Source organism: Rhipicephalus microplus, chromosome 3 (genome assembly GCF_043290135.1).
Source record: "Rhipicephalus microplus isolate Deutch F79 chromosome 3, USDA_Rmic, whole genome shotgun sequence".
Taxonomy (NCBI): domain Eukaryota; kingdom Metazoa; phylum Arthropoda; class Arachnida; order Ixodida; family Ixodidae; genus Rhipicephalus; species Rhipicephalus microplus.
The window spans coordinates 95497290-95513533 of NC_134702.1; the positions used below are offsets into that span (position 1 = coordinate 95497290).

At 43.9% G+C, this 16244-nt stretch overlaps 1 protein-coding gene across 4 annotated transcripts in view; it reads right to left on the reverse strand.

Annotated features, from left to right (window-relative positions):
• Positions 1-1690: 1690 nt before the first annotated feature.
• LOC119159987 (venom metalloproteinase antarease TserMP_A) overlaps positions 1691-16244 on the reverse strand; it is a 78372-nt gene continuing 63818 nt past the window's right edge. For 3 of the 4 annotated variants that reach the window (XM_075890017.1, XM_075890016.1, XM_075890015.1), the window contains 4 exons: positions 14716-14859; positions 10934-11090; positions 3411-3539; positions 1691-1850 (listed from right to left, as the gene is read on the reverse strand). In XM_075890017.1, coding sequence (XP_075746132.1) covers positions 1818-1850; positions 3411-3539; positions 10934-11090; positions 14716-14859 — 463 coding nt within the window. In that variant the 3' untranslated portion in view covers positions 1691-1817. The remainder of the gene's footprint in view (positions 1851-3410; positions 3540-10933; positions 11091-14715; positions 14860-16244) is intronic. The other variant, XM_075890018.1, reaches the window with a different exon arrangement.

A 16244-nucleotide genomic window follows, 5' to 3' on the forward strand; every position in this document is an offset into this window, starting at 1 on the left:
GTCGCCGCACTAAATCGAACGATTGCCTTCAACCAATGACACGCGCCATATGTGACATCATTCCTATTTTATAAGATCTCGCGTCTTTCATCAACTACAAGTACCGCTTTCTAGTTTATAACATCTTGCATCTTTTCATCATCAGCTACAAGTACCACCATCTAGTAAACACTACAAGAACTAAACGAGAGGTGGCTACATACAGGAGACGGTACCGCTATCTAGTGAACACTGCAAGAACTAAACAGGAGGTGGCTACATACAGGGGACGGTACCGCCATCTAGTGAACACTGCAAGAACTAAACTAGAGGTGGCTACATACAGGCTACAGGGGACGCACAGCCCACGCCCTAAGGAGCTTCGCCCCTAAAACATTTTAATTTAACGAGACATGCAGAATAGTGTAAGGTCGTATTGAATATTGCAGCGTGAGGTGATCAGTGGTCAACTGCTTAAATATGATGGGGTTATGCTCGGTGACAACACTATCTGGCAATGTATTCCACTCTGCAATGACGATCGGCGAAAAAGATTGATTGAAAGAAGATGTTGAACCATGCAACCACTGCATGCTGCAGGAGTTAAAAAGACGACGAGATGTGTGGTGTGGGGGGCTTAGGAGTTTACCACGAAGTTGAGGAAAGTGGTAATAGAGCCTATATGGAACAAGCGCATCCTTAAAATCTTACGTCGGAATGACAAGACTCGAGTCCCAGGGATGACTTTATGGCAGTGATGCTTTCATCACGGCTGTACCTAGAAGAGATGAATCTGGCCGCACGTTTCTGTATGGACCGCACGTTTCTGTATCTACGCCCCGCCGCGGTGGTCTAGTGGCTGAGGTACTCGGCTGCTGATCCGCATGGCGCGGGTTCGAATCCCAGATGCGGCGGCTGCATTTTCGATGGAGGCGGAGATGTTGTAGGCCCGTGTGCTCAGATTTGGGTGCATGTTAAACAACCCCAGGTGGCCTAAATTTCTGGAGCCCTCCACTAGTGCGTCTCTCATAATCATATGGTGGTTTTGGGACGTTACACCCCACATATCCATCAAATCAATTATCTATCTCTCTATCTGTCTATCTGTCTGTCTGTCTGTCTGTCTGTCTGTCTATCTATCTATCTATCTATCTATCTATCTATCTATCTATCTATCTATCTATCTATCTATCTATCTATCTATCTATCTATCTATCTATCTATCTATCTATCTATCTATCTATCTATCTATCTATCTATCTATCTACCTATCTATCTATCTATCTATCTATCTATCTATCTATCTATCTATCTATCTATCTATCTATCTATCTATCTATCTATCTATCTATCTATCTTGCCACCTACGACATTTAGCACAGAATGCGAAATGTGAAAGAATACGCTCAGAATGCGAAAAGCCATGTTTGGAATAGAGCCCGTGCGAGCTGCATCATAGCGCTCATCAGTTTTCTCAACAGCCGACGTTGTGTTCGTCGTTGCCATTGTGCAGTGTGTATTGCCAGCGGCCGGGGTATTGCTGTTGTCTAACTTACCGTTTCCCGGCCGCACGTTCAAACAAATAAACAATTTCATCTAGGACACGGCGACTGCTGCTTTAGTTAGTGTCACGACCGTGCGATAATATGAGTTAATAGTTCACAACTAATCGCTGCACGAACACAAGTCTTATTTGACGCGTTCATTTTTTATACAAAAAACACCTTTATTCCGAACAGGGAGTGGCAATCTGCTTGGCTAAAGGCTACAGGGGGTGGCAATCTGCTTGGTGAAGTGCAAACTGCACGTTTGTTCTTTCAGAAACGTCCACTATTTTACTAGGGCTTGACACAGACCATGTTGTGGCATATCTGTAAAAGAAAAGATGGATGAGAAAATTGATCTACTCGTTTCCTGCTTAAAACGATATCACGCGATTTACAGTACTGTGAATATTAGAATAAAGTAAAACCTGTGCATGTCTGATTAATATGACCGTTCTGAGAGATGCATGCTCTACCCATGCGATTGAAAGTTGAATTTCACGAAACTGTCAATAAAAGGTTCCGAAGGATCTACTTTTTTTTCTCTATGTACGCATTTATTCCGCATGTGTGAAGCAAACGCAGGGACATCTTTTCCTACGAAGTTTTTATGAGTGTAACGAAACGTTAGCTTACGCCTTTGAAGATATGTTGCTGTACTGCTGTGGCGTATATTTGTTCTACAGAAACTGTTGATTGCATGTAAGATAATGACACATGCACAGCCTCCCAAATCTTTAACCATCTTGCGTCCATGAAGCACGCTCAGCTGCGCCTGTCGTTTGCTGGGCTCTTTCTACTTGAGAACTCCACCTTCTTTTGTCTCGCTTCAGATGAACAGACAGCGTGAGCTGGCTAATAACTTCAGTCATGTTTCTTTTTTTTTAAAGACGTTGCAGTGAAAAACAGAGAAAATAATTTGAAGGGGCCCTGAAACACTTTTTTGAGTAATTATTGAAATAATTCACTGGAAAAGCGTATTGCCTCACAAATTCGAGACCGCAAATTTTTTTAGAATCCGTCCAGTACGAGCGGAGTTACAAAGATTTCTCACACGCTGCAAACGCATTCTCTCTTTTGCTGTTCCGACGAAAGCGCTGGAAGCTAAGCAGGGAGGGGTGGGCGAGGGCCAAACAAAAAATGTCACGCACGCCTTGTGACCTTAAATATTTTTTTTTCTTCGAAAACGCGACTTTTTTCTCAGTGTGATCGTGCGCGCACTCAAGGATAAGTGCCGGCCTCCCTCGGCGATCTCTGTTACGACCGAGCGCGCCATGTTCAAATCAGTCAATGGCTGAAAGATGGGCTCACTAAGAGTGGTAGACGAAGAAGGGGCTTAACAGCGCAAACCACAGGAGGGGATAGAAGAGACGAGTTCAGAGCGCTCAACCATCTCTTCTATCCCCTCCTGTCGTTTCCGCTGTTAAGCACTTTCTTCGTCTACCATGCAGCACCAACCAGCCCACTCAAGCACCTCGTTAAAGTTCACTAAGAGTGATTTTTAGGCTTAATAGTGATTTGTCGAGATATTAAAAAGCAGTTTTTAGCTGACTTTGATCATTTATTGTGAATTTCAGGCCAGGTGCTGCGTTATATTGTTCGGCTCGCTTGTTCTCGGGAGCCTCTACTACCGATCGGCAGCATTTTCTGACTATGCTCAAAAAGTGTTGCAGGGCCCCTTTAAAAATACGCACTCGTACACACTCACGATAAAAGCAGTAAATCTAACCATTAGTTGCAAAACCTTTTACATAGATGTGAAAGGTTTCGCTAAACATGGAAATATTTTTTGTATATATGTCTTTTCGAAAGCTTGCCACATGAATGGGTAATCAGGGGTGCACTCGGAGTTTTCACTTGCCCTAGAAGAGTAAAAACATTTCTCACCTTTTGTGGTTCAGTTTCAGAGCAGGGTGTCCCATCTATTGCAAAAGACGTGCGGTTCTGCATCTTCACATGGCTGTAAGTATCGTGTACCAAGCAGCGAAATACGCACTGCTCTAGGTCGGATTGAAGCTGTAACGAAAACAAAAATATCAATACGGAACTTTCCCCTCGTAGTATAGCCTTGAGTGCTTACGTTCTATCAAATAATACATCTCGAGCTCCAAATAATAAAATTCACTTATACCAAGTTCTCGATTACGGAAATAACTTCCATTTCCGTGCAGGCACACCCGTATGGTTCAATGTGGCCGTCACATCGAGTAACGAAACTATACCTTTTCCTTCAAATTAGTTTTTATTGAAAATGACTGAGCGAAATAGTGACCATTTACTTTTACCTTTGGCAAAATAATTTTGGTACGTGGGATTCAACGCTATCGCTTCAAAACATACGGGTTCCCTTAGGAAGGGTCTACCTTTATCTTGACGAGGATGTGCGCCCCGCCCTTTCACTTCCAATGAACGTGGTAGTCGTGTGCGTTCTGACGTACTGGATGGTGCTACAGCCCTAGGTCGGCACTTTGAGAGACCACTCACTCATACTCACTCACCACAATTTTTTCAGCCTTCACCCTCACTCACGTTCATACTCACGTCTACTCCCACTCATAGGCCCTCACTCACGTGCATACTCACGCGTACTCGCACTCATGAGTCGTCTCTCATAATCATATAGTTGTTTTGGGACGTTAAACCCTGCATATCAATCAATCGCACTCATGAGTACTCACTAACGTTCATACTCCCTGCTTGTCACACTCAGAGTACTTACTCACATTCATACTCACTCCTTCTCACACTCAAAGTACTCCCTCACGTTCATACTCACGCCTAATCACACTCATTCTTACTCACTCATGTTCATACTCATTCCTTCTCACACTTAAAGTACTCACTCACGTTCATACTCACTCCTTGTCTCACTCAGAGTACTCACTCACGTTCATACTCACTCCTACTCACACTCATGAGTACTCACTCACGTTCAAACTCACTTCTATTCGCACTGAAAGTACTCATTCACGTTCATACTCACTCTTACTCATACTCATGAGTACTCACTCACGTTCAAACTTACGCCAACTCACACTCTAGGCCCTCACTCACGTTCATACTCACGACGACTCACACTGATGAGTACTCACTAATTTCATACTCATGACTACTCACGCTTATGAGTACTCACTCACATTCACAGTCATGCCAGCTAGCACTCATAGGCCCTCACTCACGTTCATACTCATGACTACTCACACTAATGAGTACTCACTCATGTTCATACTCACGCCTACTCACAGTCACTCACGTTCATACTCACGCCTACTCGCAGTCACTCACGTTCATACTCACGCATACTCACACTCATTGTTCATGGCTCACGTTCATACTCACGACTACTCGCACTCTTAGAGAAACACAGACTGCTGGGCGAGTTGGTAATTCATATTAACTGAGGTGCGCGAAAAATTGAAGTACAAAAGGAAGACACCTCGAGACAGCGCGCCATGTCCAGGTGTCTCCGTTTTGTACTTCATTTCGTGCACCTCAATTAAGACTCAGAATCACTCACTCAATTTCATACTCACACCTTCTCAAGATCATAAGCCCTCACTCACCTCCGCACTCGCATAAGAATTAACCTTCATACTTACGCCTACCCATACTCAGGCGCACTCACCCACGTACTTTTACATTCACATACTCATCATCATCACAGCAGGGCAAAGGCCTCTCCCCTGTTCCGCCAGTCAACTTGGTCCTTTGCTGGCTGTTGCCACTTCATTTCCGCAAACTTCCTAATCTCATCTGCTCACCAAACTTTGTCTCCCCTTTTTCCGCTTTCCTTCTCTTGGAATCTACAAAATAACCGGCAGAAAACTAAAGTAATGAACAACAACCTCGAAAGAAAACAGCGCTTCGAGATAGGTGGCAGTGCACTTGAAGTTGGAAAAGGTATATATGTCTACTTAGGACAGGTAGTAGCTGCGGAGCCGAGCCACGAGACTGAAGTAACTAGAAGAATAAGAGTGTGGTGGAGAAGATTCGGCAAGCATTCTCAGCTCATGGCTGGTAGATTGTCACTATCTCCTCAAGACGAAGGTAAATAACAGCTGCATCTTGCTGGTACCTACCTACTGAGCAGAAACCTGGAGGCTTATAAAGAGGGGTCAGCTTAAATTGAGGACGACGCAGAGAGCGATAGAAAAGACAATAGTACTTGTAACCTTAAGAGTCAAGAAGAGAGCAGAGTGGATCAGTGAACAAACCGGGTTTAAGGATATTATAGTTGAAATCAAGAAGAAGAAATGGACATGGGCCGGGCATGTAGTGCGTAGGTAGGATAAAAGCTGGTCATTGAGCATAACTGACCGGATTTCCAGAGAAAGCACACGGGTTAGGGGGAGACAATAAGTTGGGTGGGCAGATGAGATTAGGAAGTTCGCGAGTACATAATGGCAGCAGCAAGGACAGGACCGAGTCGAGTGGTGAATCATGGGAGAGGCCATTGTCCTGCAGTGGACATTGTCAGGCCGATGATCAATAATAACATTGAGGTTGCGTTACGTGTACTCAGCTTACTCAAGAAACAATCGAGCTGAACAATTGTCGCTTTCTGTTAGGGTCGGTAGGCTCCACAAACAGGCAATTACTCAGCGCAATTACGACGCACCTGCACATTCATTTGTGTGCCATGACGCGTAGGAGACGCTGAGACATCGTTTAGAATGTCAGTAATGTGTTACAAGCACTCAAAACGCGCTTTCTTAGGCTACGACGCACGCGCGCGAAATACAGACGCTCTCGACAGTTTCAGTATACTACACGGCCGCCGCTATGATTACCCCACGCCAGAACCCAAGACGTTGCCATGCCATCCGGCTTGGCCGCTTCGTTCGCTCCACTGCCCCTAGCCCCTTCTGACTGCACTAGCCGGACAGGCGGGCGCCGGGGTCTCGCCGCCACGTCGGCGCCACGGCCACCCCGGCCGCCCGGCCACTGATAGGTGTTCTGTGGCCCGGCGCGACCGTCGAGACGGCGCTTCACCTCTCTGCCTCGCCTTCAGATGGAATGGGTTGCGTACGGCAGTTTTGCATTCGAGAAGTTGTGCGCATCTTCGTAGATGTTTTTCTTCCTCTGTAGGTTGCCCTCACGCGGAGACTTCGTTGACTCCGTGCCCACACTGACGATTGGTGGGGGCCTTATTTATGAATCTGCGGACGTGGTTAAGGTTCATTGGAAGTGTGAGTACGCAGGGTTATCGCGGACAGCCGAATGAAAAGGTAAATAACGAGTTGTGTTATGTGTGTTTTTGTACTAGCCCGCGTTATGTGAATGATAGAATAAATTATCAAGGGTGATTGGGCGCTTATTGCACATTGTATCTGCACTGTTGAAGGCATAATAAGCCGCCGAAAAGTGAAGCGAGGGTAGAGATTGAAACGGCGATGCGAACAGGGTCCGATTACGCTATCGCATACTATACTATTGACGGCGAAGCTCAACCGTCCTCTAAGCTTTCCTTTTTTTTCTTAATGGGGCACTGGGAAGGCGAAGTTTGCACACAGCTTCGCGCTTGAGAGGTCATGAGATCACTTAAGGTTTTCGTTCAAGGCAACCTTCACTTGAGGGACAACGCAGAGGTAGGAACTGCAAAATCGCTGCGCACAATGTGCGCAGCGCACACAATGTGCTTTCTCTCGTGGGCCATTTCAGCGTGTTTTTTTTTCTGTCACTTGCGCAGTGCATTTCTTTTTTTTGAACTGGCTCGCGCGGCGATTTTCGTAAAGGGCTTCTCAAGACCTTGTTGTTTTACATGTATTATCAGCGCGTTGCGTAGACTGAAGGCGCAAGAGGTAAGTGCAGCAAGAACGGTAGCTATAGAGACAGGCAGCTCAAAGGTATTCGCCTAGAAAATTCAAATTACAATAAAATAGACGGCTACTCTCAACTCGAGTTTTCCGCGGTCATCTCGCCTCCCCCCCCCCCCCCCCCCCATCTGAAGTGGGATGGCTCCCCCAGTTTCCAAACTAACTGTGAACACTTTTACGCACACGAAGCTTGCGTGCCATAGTGCCCGTTATTTCCAACGTATTGAGGACGCCGTTGCGATGGTTACAAATATTTATCACACTCATAGTAACTCACTCATGTTCCTACTCGTTGCTACTCACACTCACAGCAACTCACTCACCTTCGCAGTCAAGTCTACTCACACTCATGAGTACTCAGCCATGTTCGTACTTAGTCCTACTCACATTCATGAGCTCTCACTCACTCCTAATCACACTCATGAATACTCACTCACGTTCATACTAACGAATACTCACACTCACCAGTACTCACTCATGTTCAAACTCCTACTCTCATGAGTACTCACTCACGTTCATACTCTCTCCTTATCACACTCTGAGTACTCACTAACGTTCATAATCACTTTTACTCACACTCACAAGCTCTCACTCATTCCTGCTCACACTGATGAATACTCACTCACGTTCATACTCACGGATACTCACACTCATGAGTACTCACTCACGTTCATACTCACTCATACTCACACTCAAAGTACTCACTCACGTTCATACTCATTTTTACTCACACTCACAATACTCACTCACGTTCATACTCAATTCTACTCATGCTCAGAGTACTCACTCACATTCATACTCACTTATACTCACACTCAGGGTAGTCACTCACGTTCATACTCACACCTGTTCACACTCAGAATACTCATTCACGTACATACTCACTCCTACTCGCACTCATCAGCACCCACTCACGTTCATACACACTTCTACTCACACTGAAAGTACTCATTCACGTCCATACTCACTCTTACTAATACTCATGAGTACTCACTCACGTTCTACTCCCTCCTACTTATACTCATAAGTACTCACTCATACTCACACTCACCATGTTCAAATGAGTATGAATGAGTGTGAGTGAGTGTACTCATGAGTGAATATGCCGAGCTAAGGCCAGCCTACGGGCGGCAGCATTTCTTTTGTATATCAGGCTTTATTTGACAGGAAGCACTGATTGTGTTTTCAAAACATTGCCGCTCCGCCAGCACAATTTATCTATTTATCATCCGGGTTCCGTCTACCTGTCCTGCATTGCCGTGACATGGAGCCCTTCATATTCGAACATCTTTAGAAGGACGGAAAAATTCTGATCTCGGTTTCACAAAGTTCGCGATGTAACGGAACACGAACGTAGCCATCACTTCTTGAAATCAAATTTTACCTAGAAAACCATGAAGAATGCACAAGAGTTTCTTGTTCTTTTTTATTGTTGCTTGTAGCCAGCTAACACTAATGTGTTACCGGAAAATAAAACAAGCTACGCCAAATGGGCTCAGAAGACGGGGAGTACATCGCATAAAGGTCTGGCACAACCTACGTGGAGTGTCATTGTACGCATGCACTTTATATCAGGGTCTCTTCTCCCCATGCCATTAGGAGCATTTTTTTGGGCCTAAAAGTGGACTTTGTGGGGCTAAAAGCAATGGTGATTGCCCACAATGTAGTCGGTCGTTATTTATTTTTATTCGGTGGGTCATGAAGAAGAACAAGTCATCGCTTTCTTGGAAACACGATAAAGATTCTGCACTCGCACCTCGCGCACATGCCTGCACAGTCTACTAGCTCATGAAGCCTGTGGAACGCATTCGTAAGTGCGCACCCTTCTTTGACCACATATACAATACCAGAAGGATTTGAAGAAGGTACCGCCTACTAGGACGGAGTGGGTAGCCACCCCCCAAAAGACCCAGTCAAGTTCACTGTGTATCAACGCGGGTCCAAATGGTAGGTATACCTTCGTAGCTAGCCTCCTTCTCTCGTGCTATTTTTAAACCGTATAGGTAGCCCAGCTTTCTACGCCATTCACGAACTGTCACTCTCTACATTAAACCTTCCTGGTTTGTATGAGATTCAACATTCTGCCAATAAACTCTGTTAATGGGACGCCATCACCGGGCTAAAACCTAAGGTGGTGTTTTCGACAGCCAAGCAGCACGTAGTTCACATCCTCGTTGTCGTAGCCACAAAAGCATAGGTTGAAGATTGTGCATGGTGAACCCCAAATAAAAAAGGATTTATCTTAGCAGTTTCGACTCTCAGGCGACACAATTGTCAATATGTCTTGGTAGCTGAAAGTCTAATCGGCGCTGAAGATATGGGTCGACAACCTAAAATATCCAGTCCTTTACGCTCCCTGAAAACGAGGTGTATATGAGTACAATTTACGTTTCGCTGATGTAGAATTTGGTGTATGTCACATAGCTATTGTATATCTAATAGAGGCGGGTTTCAGTACAATGATCACCTGCATTTGCCAACACATCTGCCATTTGATTTCTCTTGATTCCACAGTCATTCAGAATCCAAAATGCAAAGTGATGGTCTTACTTTGGAGCTTCTGAAAAATCTTTTGAGAAAGCCTTCCATACATGCGGACATATTTTATCTCAATTGGAATTATTTACACGTGCAAGAGGAAATCCGAGATTACGATTTACCCGCTTGGTGTGGTTTACACCTCTCTCTTTTTTTGCATGTCTGTTTTCTCAAACCTGTGCCAGGTAGCCTGCCGGATATTACCATCGTCTTTATAATCTTAATAATATTATCTGGAGCTTTACGTCGCAAAACCACGAGATGATTTTGAGAGACGTCGTTAAGGAAGGCTCCAAAATTTCTGCCATCTGGTGTTCTTTATCATGCACTGACATTGCAAAGCTTCGCAAAGTATGCTGTACGATGGTATAAGCGTCGATGTTCTCATCGTGTATGCTTTTTCATGCATTTTACACTGGCTCCCCAAGCTACAACGCGGTAGCCTAAATGTACAATGCCCTAACTAAGCATGGTCTAACGGCTAGAATGAAATTAGCGATTTAGAGTCCTCGACGTAACTTTTCGGCCATGAAAAGCAAATTGCTACATTGTGAAAGAATAAAATTGACTGAGTAAAGACACTCTCAGTGGCCAATGTTACAACTCTCGCAGTGTCTTCGCCCATTGTGTACTTCAGTTGTGTAGGCCGAGACACTTTATTTTACGTTCTTTTTTGAAAGCCCCCCCATAACGTTTGTCTTCTCATTCACGCATGTAGTGCTAGCAGTGAGTGGTAATCATTTGCCAGTGTGGTGTAAAAACTCAAATTGTTGTCACACTTAAAAATAGCGATTGTATAAAGCAGCCATTTCTGTAATGTGTGATTGAACCGGTTAGCATTGAGGCCATTCACGTCTCTTCTTTTTTGTTATAACACTTCTCGTTCAGTTTGTATATTATAGCGTGCCAAGAATACATTCATTCGAACTATAGTTCATTTCAAACAATGGTATTTTTTGCAACTTTTTATCAAAAGTTTGGTACCACACACCGATAAAAAAGTCATTGATTCACCTTTAAATCATTTGAGAAGAATATAGAAGACGCACGTCTCACCTTTATATAAGTGGAGTTGGAGTATCTGGGTTCCCTGTAGTATTCCTTACAGAATGTTTGCCCATCTATAACATCCCCTGGAAGGTCTGCCGCCTTGTTTGGTAAAGAAATGACGTGGCATACGTCTTTTCGAAATAGACATTTTGAATATCGCCACCTGCAGAGTGATAGATATATAATGTGCAAATCTTTCCAAAAAAGGCAAAGAGAATAGCTGCTGACTGTGAAATTTTTTTTGCTGTTTCATTCATGGCGAAAATTCCATCGTGTTTAGCGGATAGTTTTGGCCCGACAATACTTCGGACTCAAGATGTGACAAGTATTGATGCGTATAGGTTTTGTCCTAACGACGCAAGGATATGTTGCAGTACGGTTGTATACTATGATTGATGTTTCACGTCAAATATAGATATTTTTCAAGAAATATTTGTATTTGCTTACAGTATGTGTGTCGAAGTCGATTGGTTCAAGCATCTAGCAATAAAACGAGTGAATCGATGTTCACTCCCCTGATTTCAATCACTTACTCATAATTATATTCTAACCCCAGAAGTAATTCTCATTTTCCAGTGTATAGCAGTGCTTGCAATGTTACGAACGCAGCTGGAAATGCTACCTGTGGCTCCAGGACAAACACAATCGTTCGGAAGCGTGGGCAGCTCTGTACGCGGTAGCCGCGTTTCAGAGGAGTCGAAATGCCACTAGCCTGTGTACCTAAACTTAGGTGCACGTCAGCGCACACCAGATGTTACGAGTGGACATAGTTCCATCCTCCACTATGAGCACCAGATGATTAAAGTTTTTTTGAGCTTTCCAGTTCGGCGTCCCTTATGATCACATAGTGGTTCGGAAAGTAAAATCTCAACAAATAACAACAACAACATTATTATTATTATTATTATTATTATTATTATTATTATTATTATTATTATTATTATTATTTGTACTCGTACGAATATTCACAATATGGTCAAGAGAGCCGCCCATCATGTGTTGTAGAATGATCTCCAATAATAAGAACTAGATTTGTGTGTGTTTCCGCAAAATATTTAAATAACGAATATTTTCCGATTAGCTTGAGTAATTCGTACGGGGGGAGAACACCAAAACAAACAAAGCTTTGGAGCAGCTAAAGAGTATTTTTCTTCTTTTAATTCCTGTAGTGATCCGCACACGGCCCAACCTTTTACGAGACTACTGATGCTATTTATGATGTTGATTGCCGCATGCTTCCTCTGAAAAGTGGAGATGTAGTGTGGCCGAAATTTAGAATCCGAGCTCGGCCGGGCCCGTTGACTGAGTCGAAGGCGCACCGAGACCGACGCTGGAAAACTGCGAGTCCGCCCCCCGCCCCCCCCCCCCCCGTCCTCCACCCACTTCTATTCAAAAATAAAGTCATGGGCCTGGTTCAGCTCCATGTTATGATGTTCGCTGCGGAGACAAGATGACGTTTTTAATAATGTGACATTCCACATTCACCATATCAAAGTTAAGCGTAAGAAAACTACAAATAACAGTCACTCTATGCAACGATTACATTTGAACGGGGCAGGAGCAGAGCCAAGCTTTGAAGCAGACCTGACTCGAGACAATATGTATCGATCATGAGTGCGGCCGAGGAAGTTGTGTAAAATTAAGCAGTCAAATGGTTCAAGTTTTGATGAAGTGTGGTGCTTCTACGTCAGATATCCCGATCGACTGAAGGTCCGTCGGGTGCACGAAGCTGGCAGCCGGAATCGCCAACATATCTTCCGTGAACAAAGCAAGCATACAATATGTAAACTGTTATTTCTTCTAGAACTTTAGTACCACATATTCAATGTACATATAATCACAAAGTTCACCTTGTCTGACTTCACTCTCTTCCTTGCGTTTAAGGAAGCGATGTCAAAAGAGAACACAAAAAAAAAAAACGGGTTGCGGTGGCTGCGGTGAAGGCGCTACGGAGTGGAAAACACTTCCAGCACGGCGTCTACATTTTAGACTTGACTCGGATTTGCATCTAGTATGACCCACCCGACTGAAAAACAATGTAACCCGAGCCCGCCCCGCGTCAGAGATGAGAGGACGTCAGCCCGCCTGAGCAGGACCCGCGGGCTGGGCCGGGCTCGATCTTTCGGGCAACCCGATGCCCGTTTCCACCTCTACTAAACTCTCCCCTTTTGCTCACGTTTTACTATGTCGAAGCTGTATTGTGTTGATCAGCTCTTGTCTTCACCTAGCAATAACTGAAGCTTCATGCCTAACAACAGATGCAAGTGTTGTATTTGCGTAAACTGTTCTTGCATGTATTGATTTAAACGCGGATTGTTGCACGGTATCGGTGCGCAGGCCATGTTGGGATAGTAGCTTGACTTGCTTCATTATATATTTAGCTGTATTTCTAGAGTTTGGTTGAAAATTGTTTGGTTTTTATGTCCCAATTTAAAAGAAGTGACAAACTCTGACGTTAATAGCGCTAGTGAACGCAGTATTTGAACCTAGAGTCATAAAATATTACCATAGCTCTATTCCCGGCAGTATAGCTTATATCAGTTTACCTTATTGTGGTATATTGTGACGACGAGGTTCTGGAAAACAAATATCCTCCAACGACGTACAATGAACTTTGCAAGAACTTTTATCTGAGGAGGGGAAAGTATCCGCAACCGCACAGTAAACTGAACCAGCCTCAGGCATTACCGCTCAGACTCCTGCAGGTCGGGGCATACCCAAGTCTTACACTCTTGCACAAAATTTACCCTGAAATTCAGACGTCAAACACTTGCGCGCCTTGCTCAGACTTTGCCAGCTTAGATCATATTCTCTGGCGGTGCCCTGCGTTACGGATTGAAAACGTTGCATCATCAAAGTGGTATGCTGCGCTACGCAGTATGAATTTAATGACGCAGCTATGGGCAGTCCAACGGGCCCACGACGTGGCGGACACGTTAGGCCTATCTGTCCCGACGTGGGAGTGGCCCGCTATGCGCTAGTTCGCCCCGATGGACCTAAATAGAGTTTTTCTATACCATACGATACCATTGTGGTATATTCATTTGGTCATACCTAACTGAATATTCTTTGGTGACACTTTGTGAATATCTGTTTCAAATAAAATGTTGCTTTCAAGAATTGTTTTGAAAATGATCTACTTTCTGTTCAAAAATTATTTTTACATTATTCATTTACTATTCATGTTTGATTCACTGTCATCACTATTGATTTATACTTCCTTTCGTTTCCGAACTTTACTATTCCCACATCCCTACTAAGGACTAACTCTTTTTCGTGTTCGTCGAAGTACTCATCGTGTCAATGTAAATCTCTTGCTCCTTATTTAGGTTCAGAAAATAGCCGTCAGATTTGGTATAAGCAACACGACACCTGAAGTTTTTCGGCAAAATTGACATATACAGTAGAATGCAGTAAGCACACCAATGGATCCCTTTGTTAAAAAAACAATTTTGCACATGGGCATGGGCATATGTCTAACAAGGAGGCGGAAGACGGCATGTTTTGTTTTGTCATTAAAAACATTTCTAATTGATGGTTGCTCGCCTAGCCTGGAACAACTGGTTTATTGTCAGGTCGATGAACATTACTGTTTTGTTTCGACTCTGTCACCTAAACAGAAAGCGCAAATGCTCCTTGTTTATGGGCTAACAACTGTGGTTCAGGTCATGTACATTATCTTGATTCGCAATAAAAAGCAACAGATTGCAATCAGTTTTCTTCTTTATGTGCAGTTTTTAACTATAAAAAAACAAAACATGTACTGTGAGTATTGCCGGGAAGCTTACGTCAAAAAGTCGGCGATGTCATTCTTGCTACAGTTGGAAAATGCACAGCTGTTATTCCCGTTCCTTCGGGGGCTGCTCATTATGTAACCCTCATCACTTGAGCAATTCTTTGCTGCGCCGTGACCGTCATGGTCAGCGTTCAACCTGTAAAAAAGCAATGTTAATATTTACCCAGCCAATCTTCAAGAAATAAGTGAGATGAGAATAACAGGTAAGCTTTATTCTATGAGCTCCGCACTTTATTAACTTCCCTCATCTCTGTTTCAAGAACATCACATGAAACTAATCGCTACTTACTTTACAACGTAGTGCTCGCTATTCAAGGTTTCGATGTTATCGGCGGGAATCGAGCATTGCGGTCCCTTCTGACTGCGCAATAAACAAGATAATTCATCAGCCGCCTCATGCCAAATACAGTTGTCCTCCTGTGTTCATTGAACGTATGTAGCATGAGGCTATACTGCAGCAGTTGGAACGGGGCAAACTCGAAAACAGTGAGCACCGAAGTCTGAAGGTTGCATTTTCTAGGCGAAGCAGTTCTCTTTCGTGCATGTGAGCAAGATAGTTACTCTCTGCCAGCATGTTTTATTCGCCTTGGAAGGAGAGGAGCCCGCCACTACTGCGTCTCTTATAATCATATGATGGCCTTGGGATGTTAAGCCCCACATATCAATCAATTGAAATACCCTTGCAAGGGCAACTTGAAAATATTTTATTTCAATGTAAAGAGTGCTACCAAAAAAGAAACATGAGGATGATGTATTCACTGCAAATAAGCTTGCAATAAAGGTGAAACTTCTCGCTCACCTAGCTCGGTGCTTCGCAATTCGCAACTCTATTACTAAAATGAGGAACATTTTTTTATAGTTTTCTAGCTGAAAACCACAATGGCATTATGAGGTATTTAATAGTGGAGGGCTCGGTAAACTTAGACCACCTCGAGTTTTTCACATGCACTTAGACCAAACAAGCTTGTGCACTAACACGCGCCTCTAGTATTTCGCTTCCATCAAGGTGCAATCGCTGCTATCGGGATCGAATCAATGGTGTTCGCGTACAATTGAGCACATTAACAACTATGCCAACACAGTCGCAGGAACTTTGCGTATTTACCTCGTTTAACATTTCTTGTAGTGTTTTATTTAAGCGAGCAGACGCAATTTAGCAAAGATCTATATAGTGTATTCCATATAACCGCAGCTGTCTCTGTCAGGTATATGTACAGCCTCAGCCACGTCTCTGTAGAGTACGTGAGCAGCCGGTTTCACCTCTGCGGAGCGAAACCTTGAGGCAGTATCGGGCTCTGACATGGTGCGCTTGACAACTAGGCCGCGCATGCTTCTGACACACCACTTCAGAGCCCGAAACTGCCTCAAGGTGTCGCCCCGCATAGCGAAAACTCGCAGACGTGTCCGTGGTTTTTTCCCGTGACTAGATAGTGTAATGATATGGGAGAGTGGTGCTTAGGCCTAATGTTTTGTGTAAACATTCACTGACAATTGCGATATTGATTACTGGCAATTTTGAAT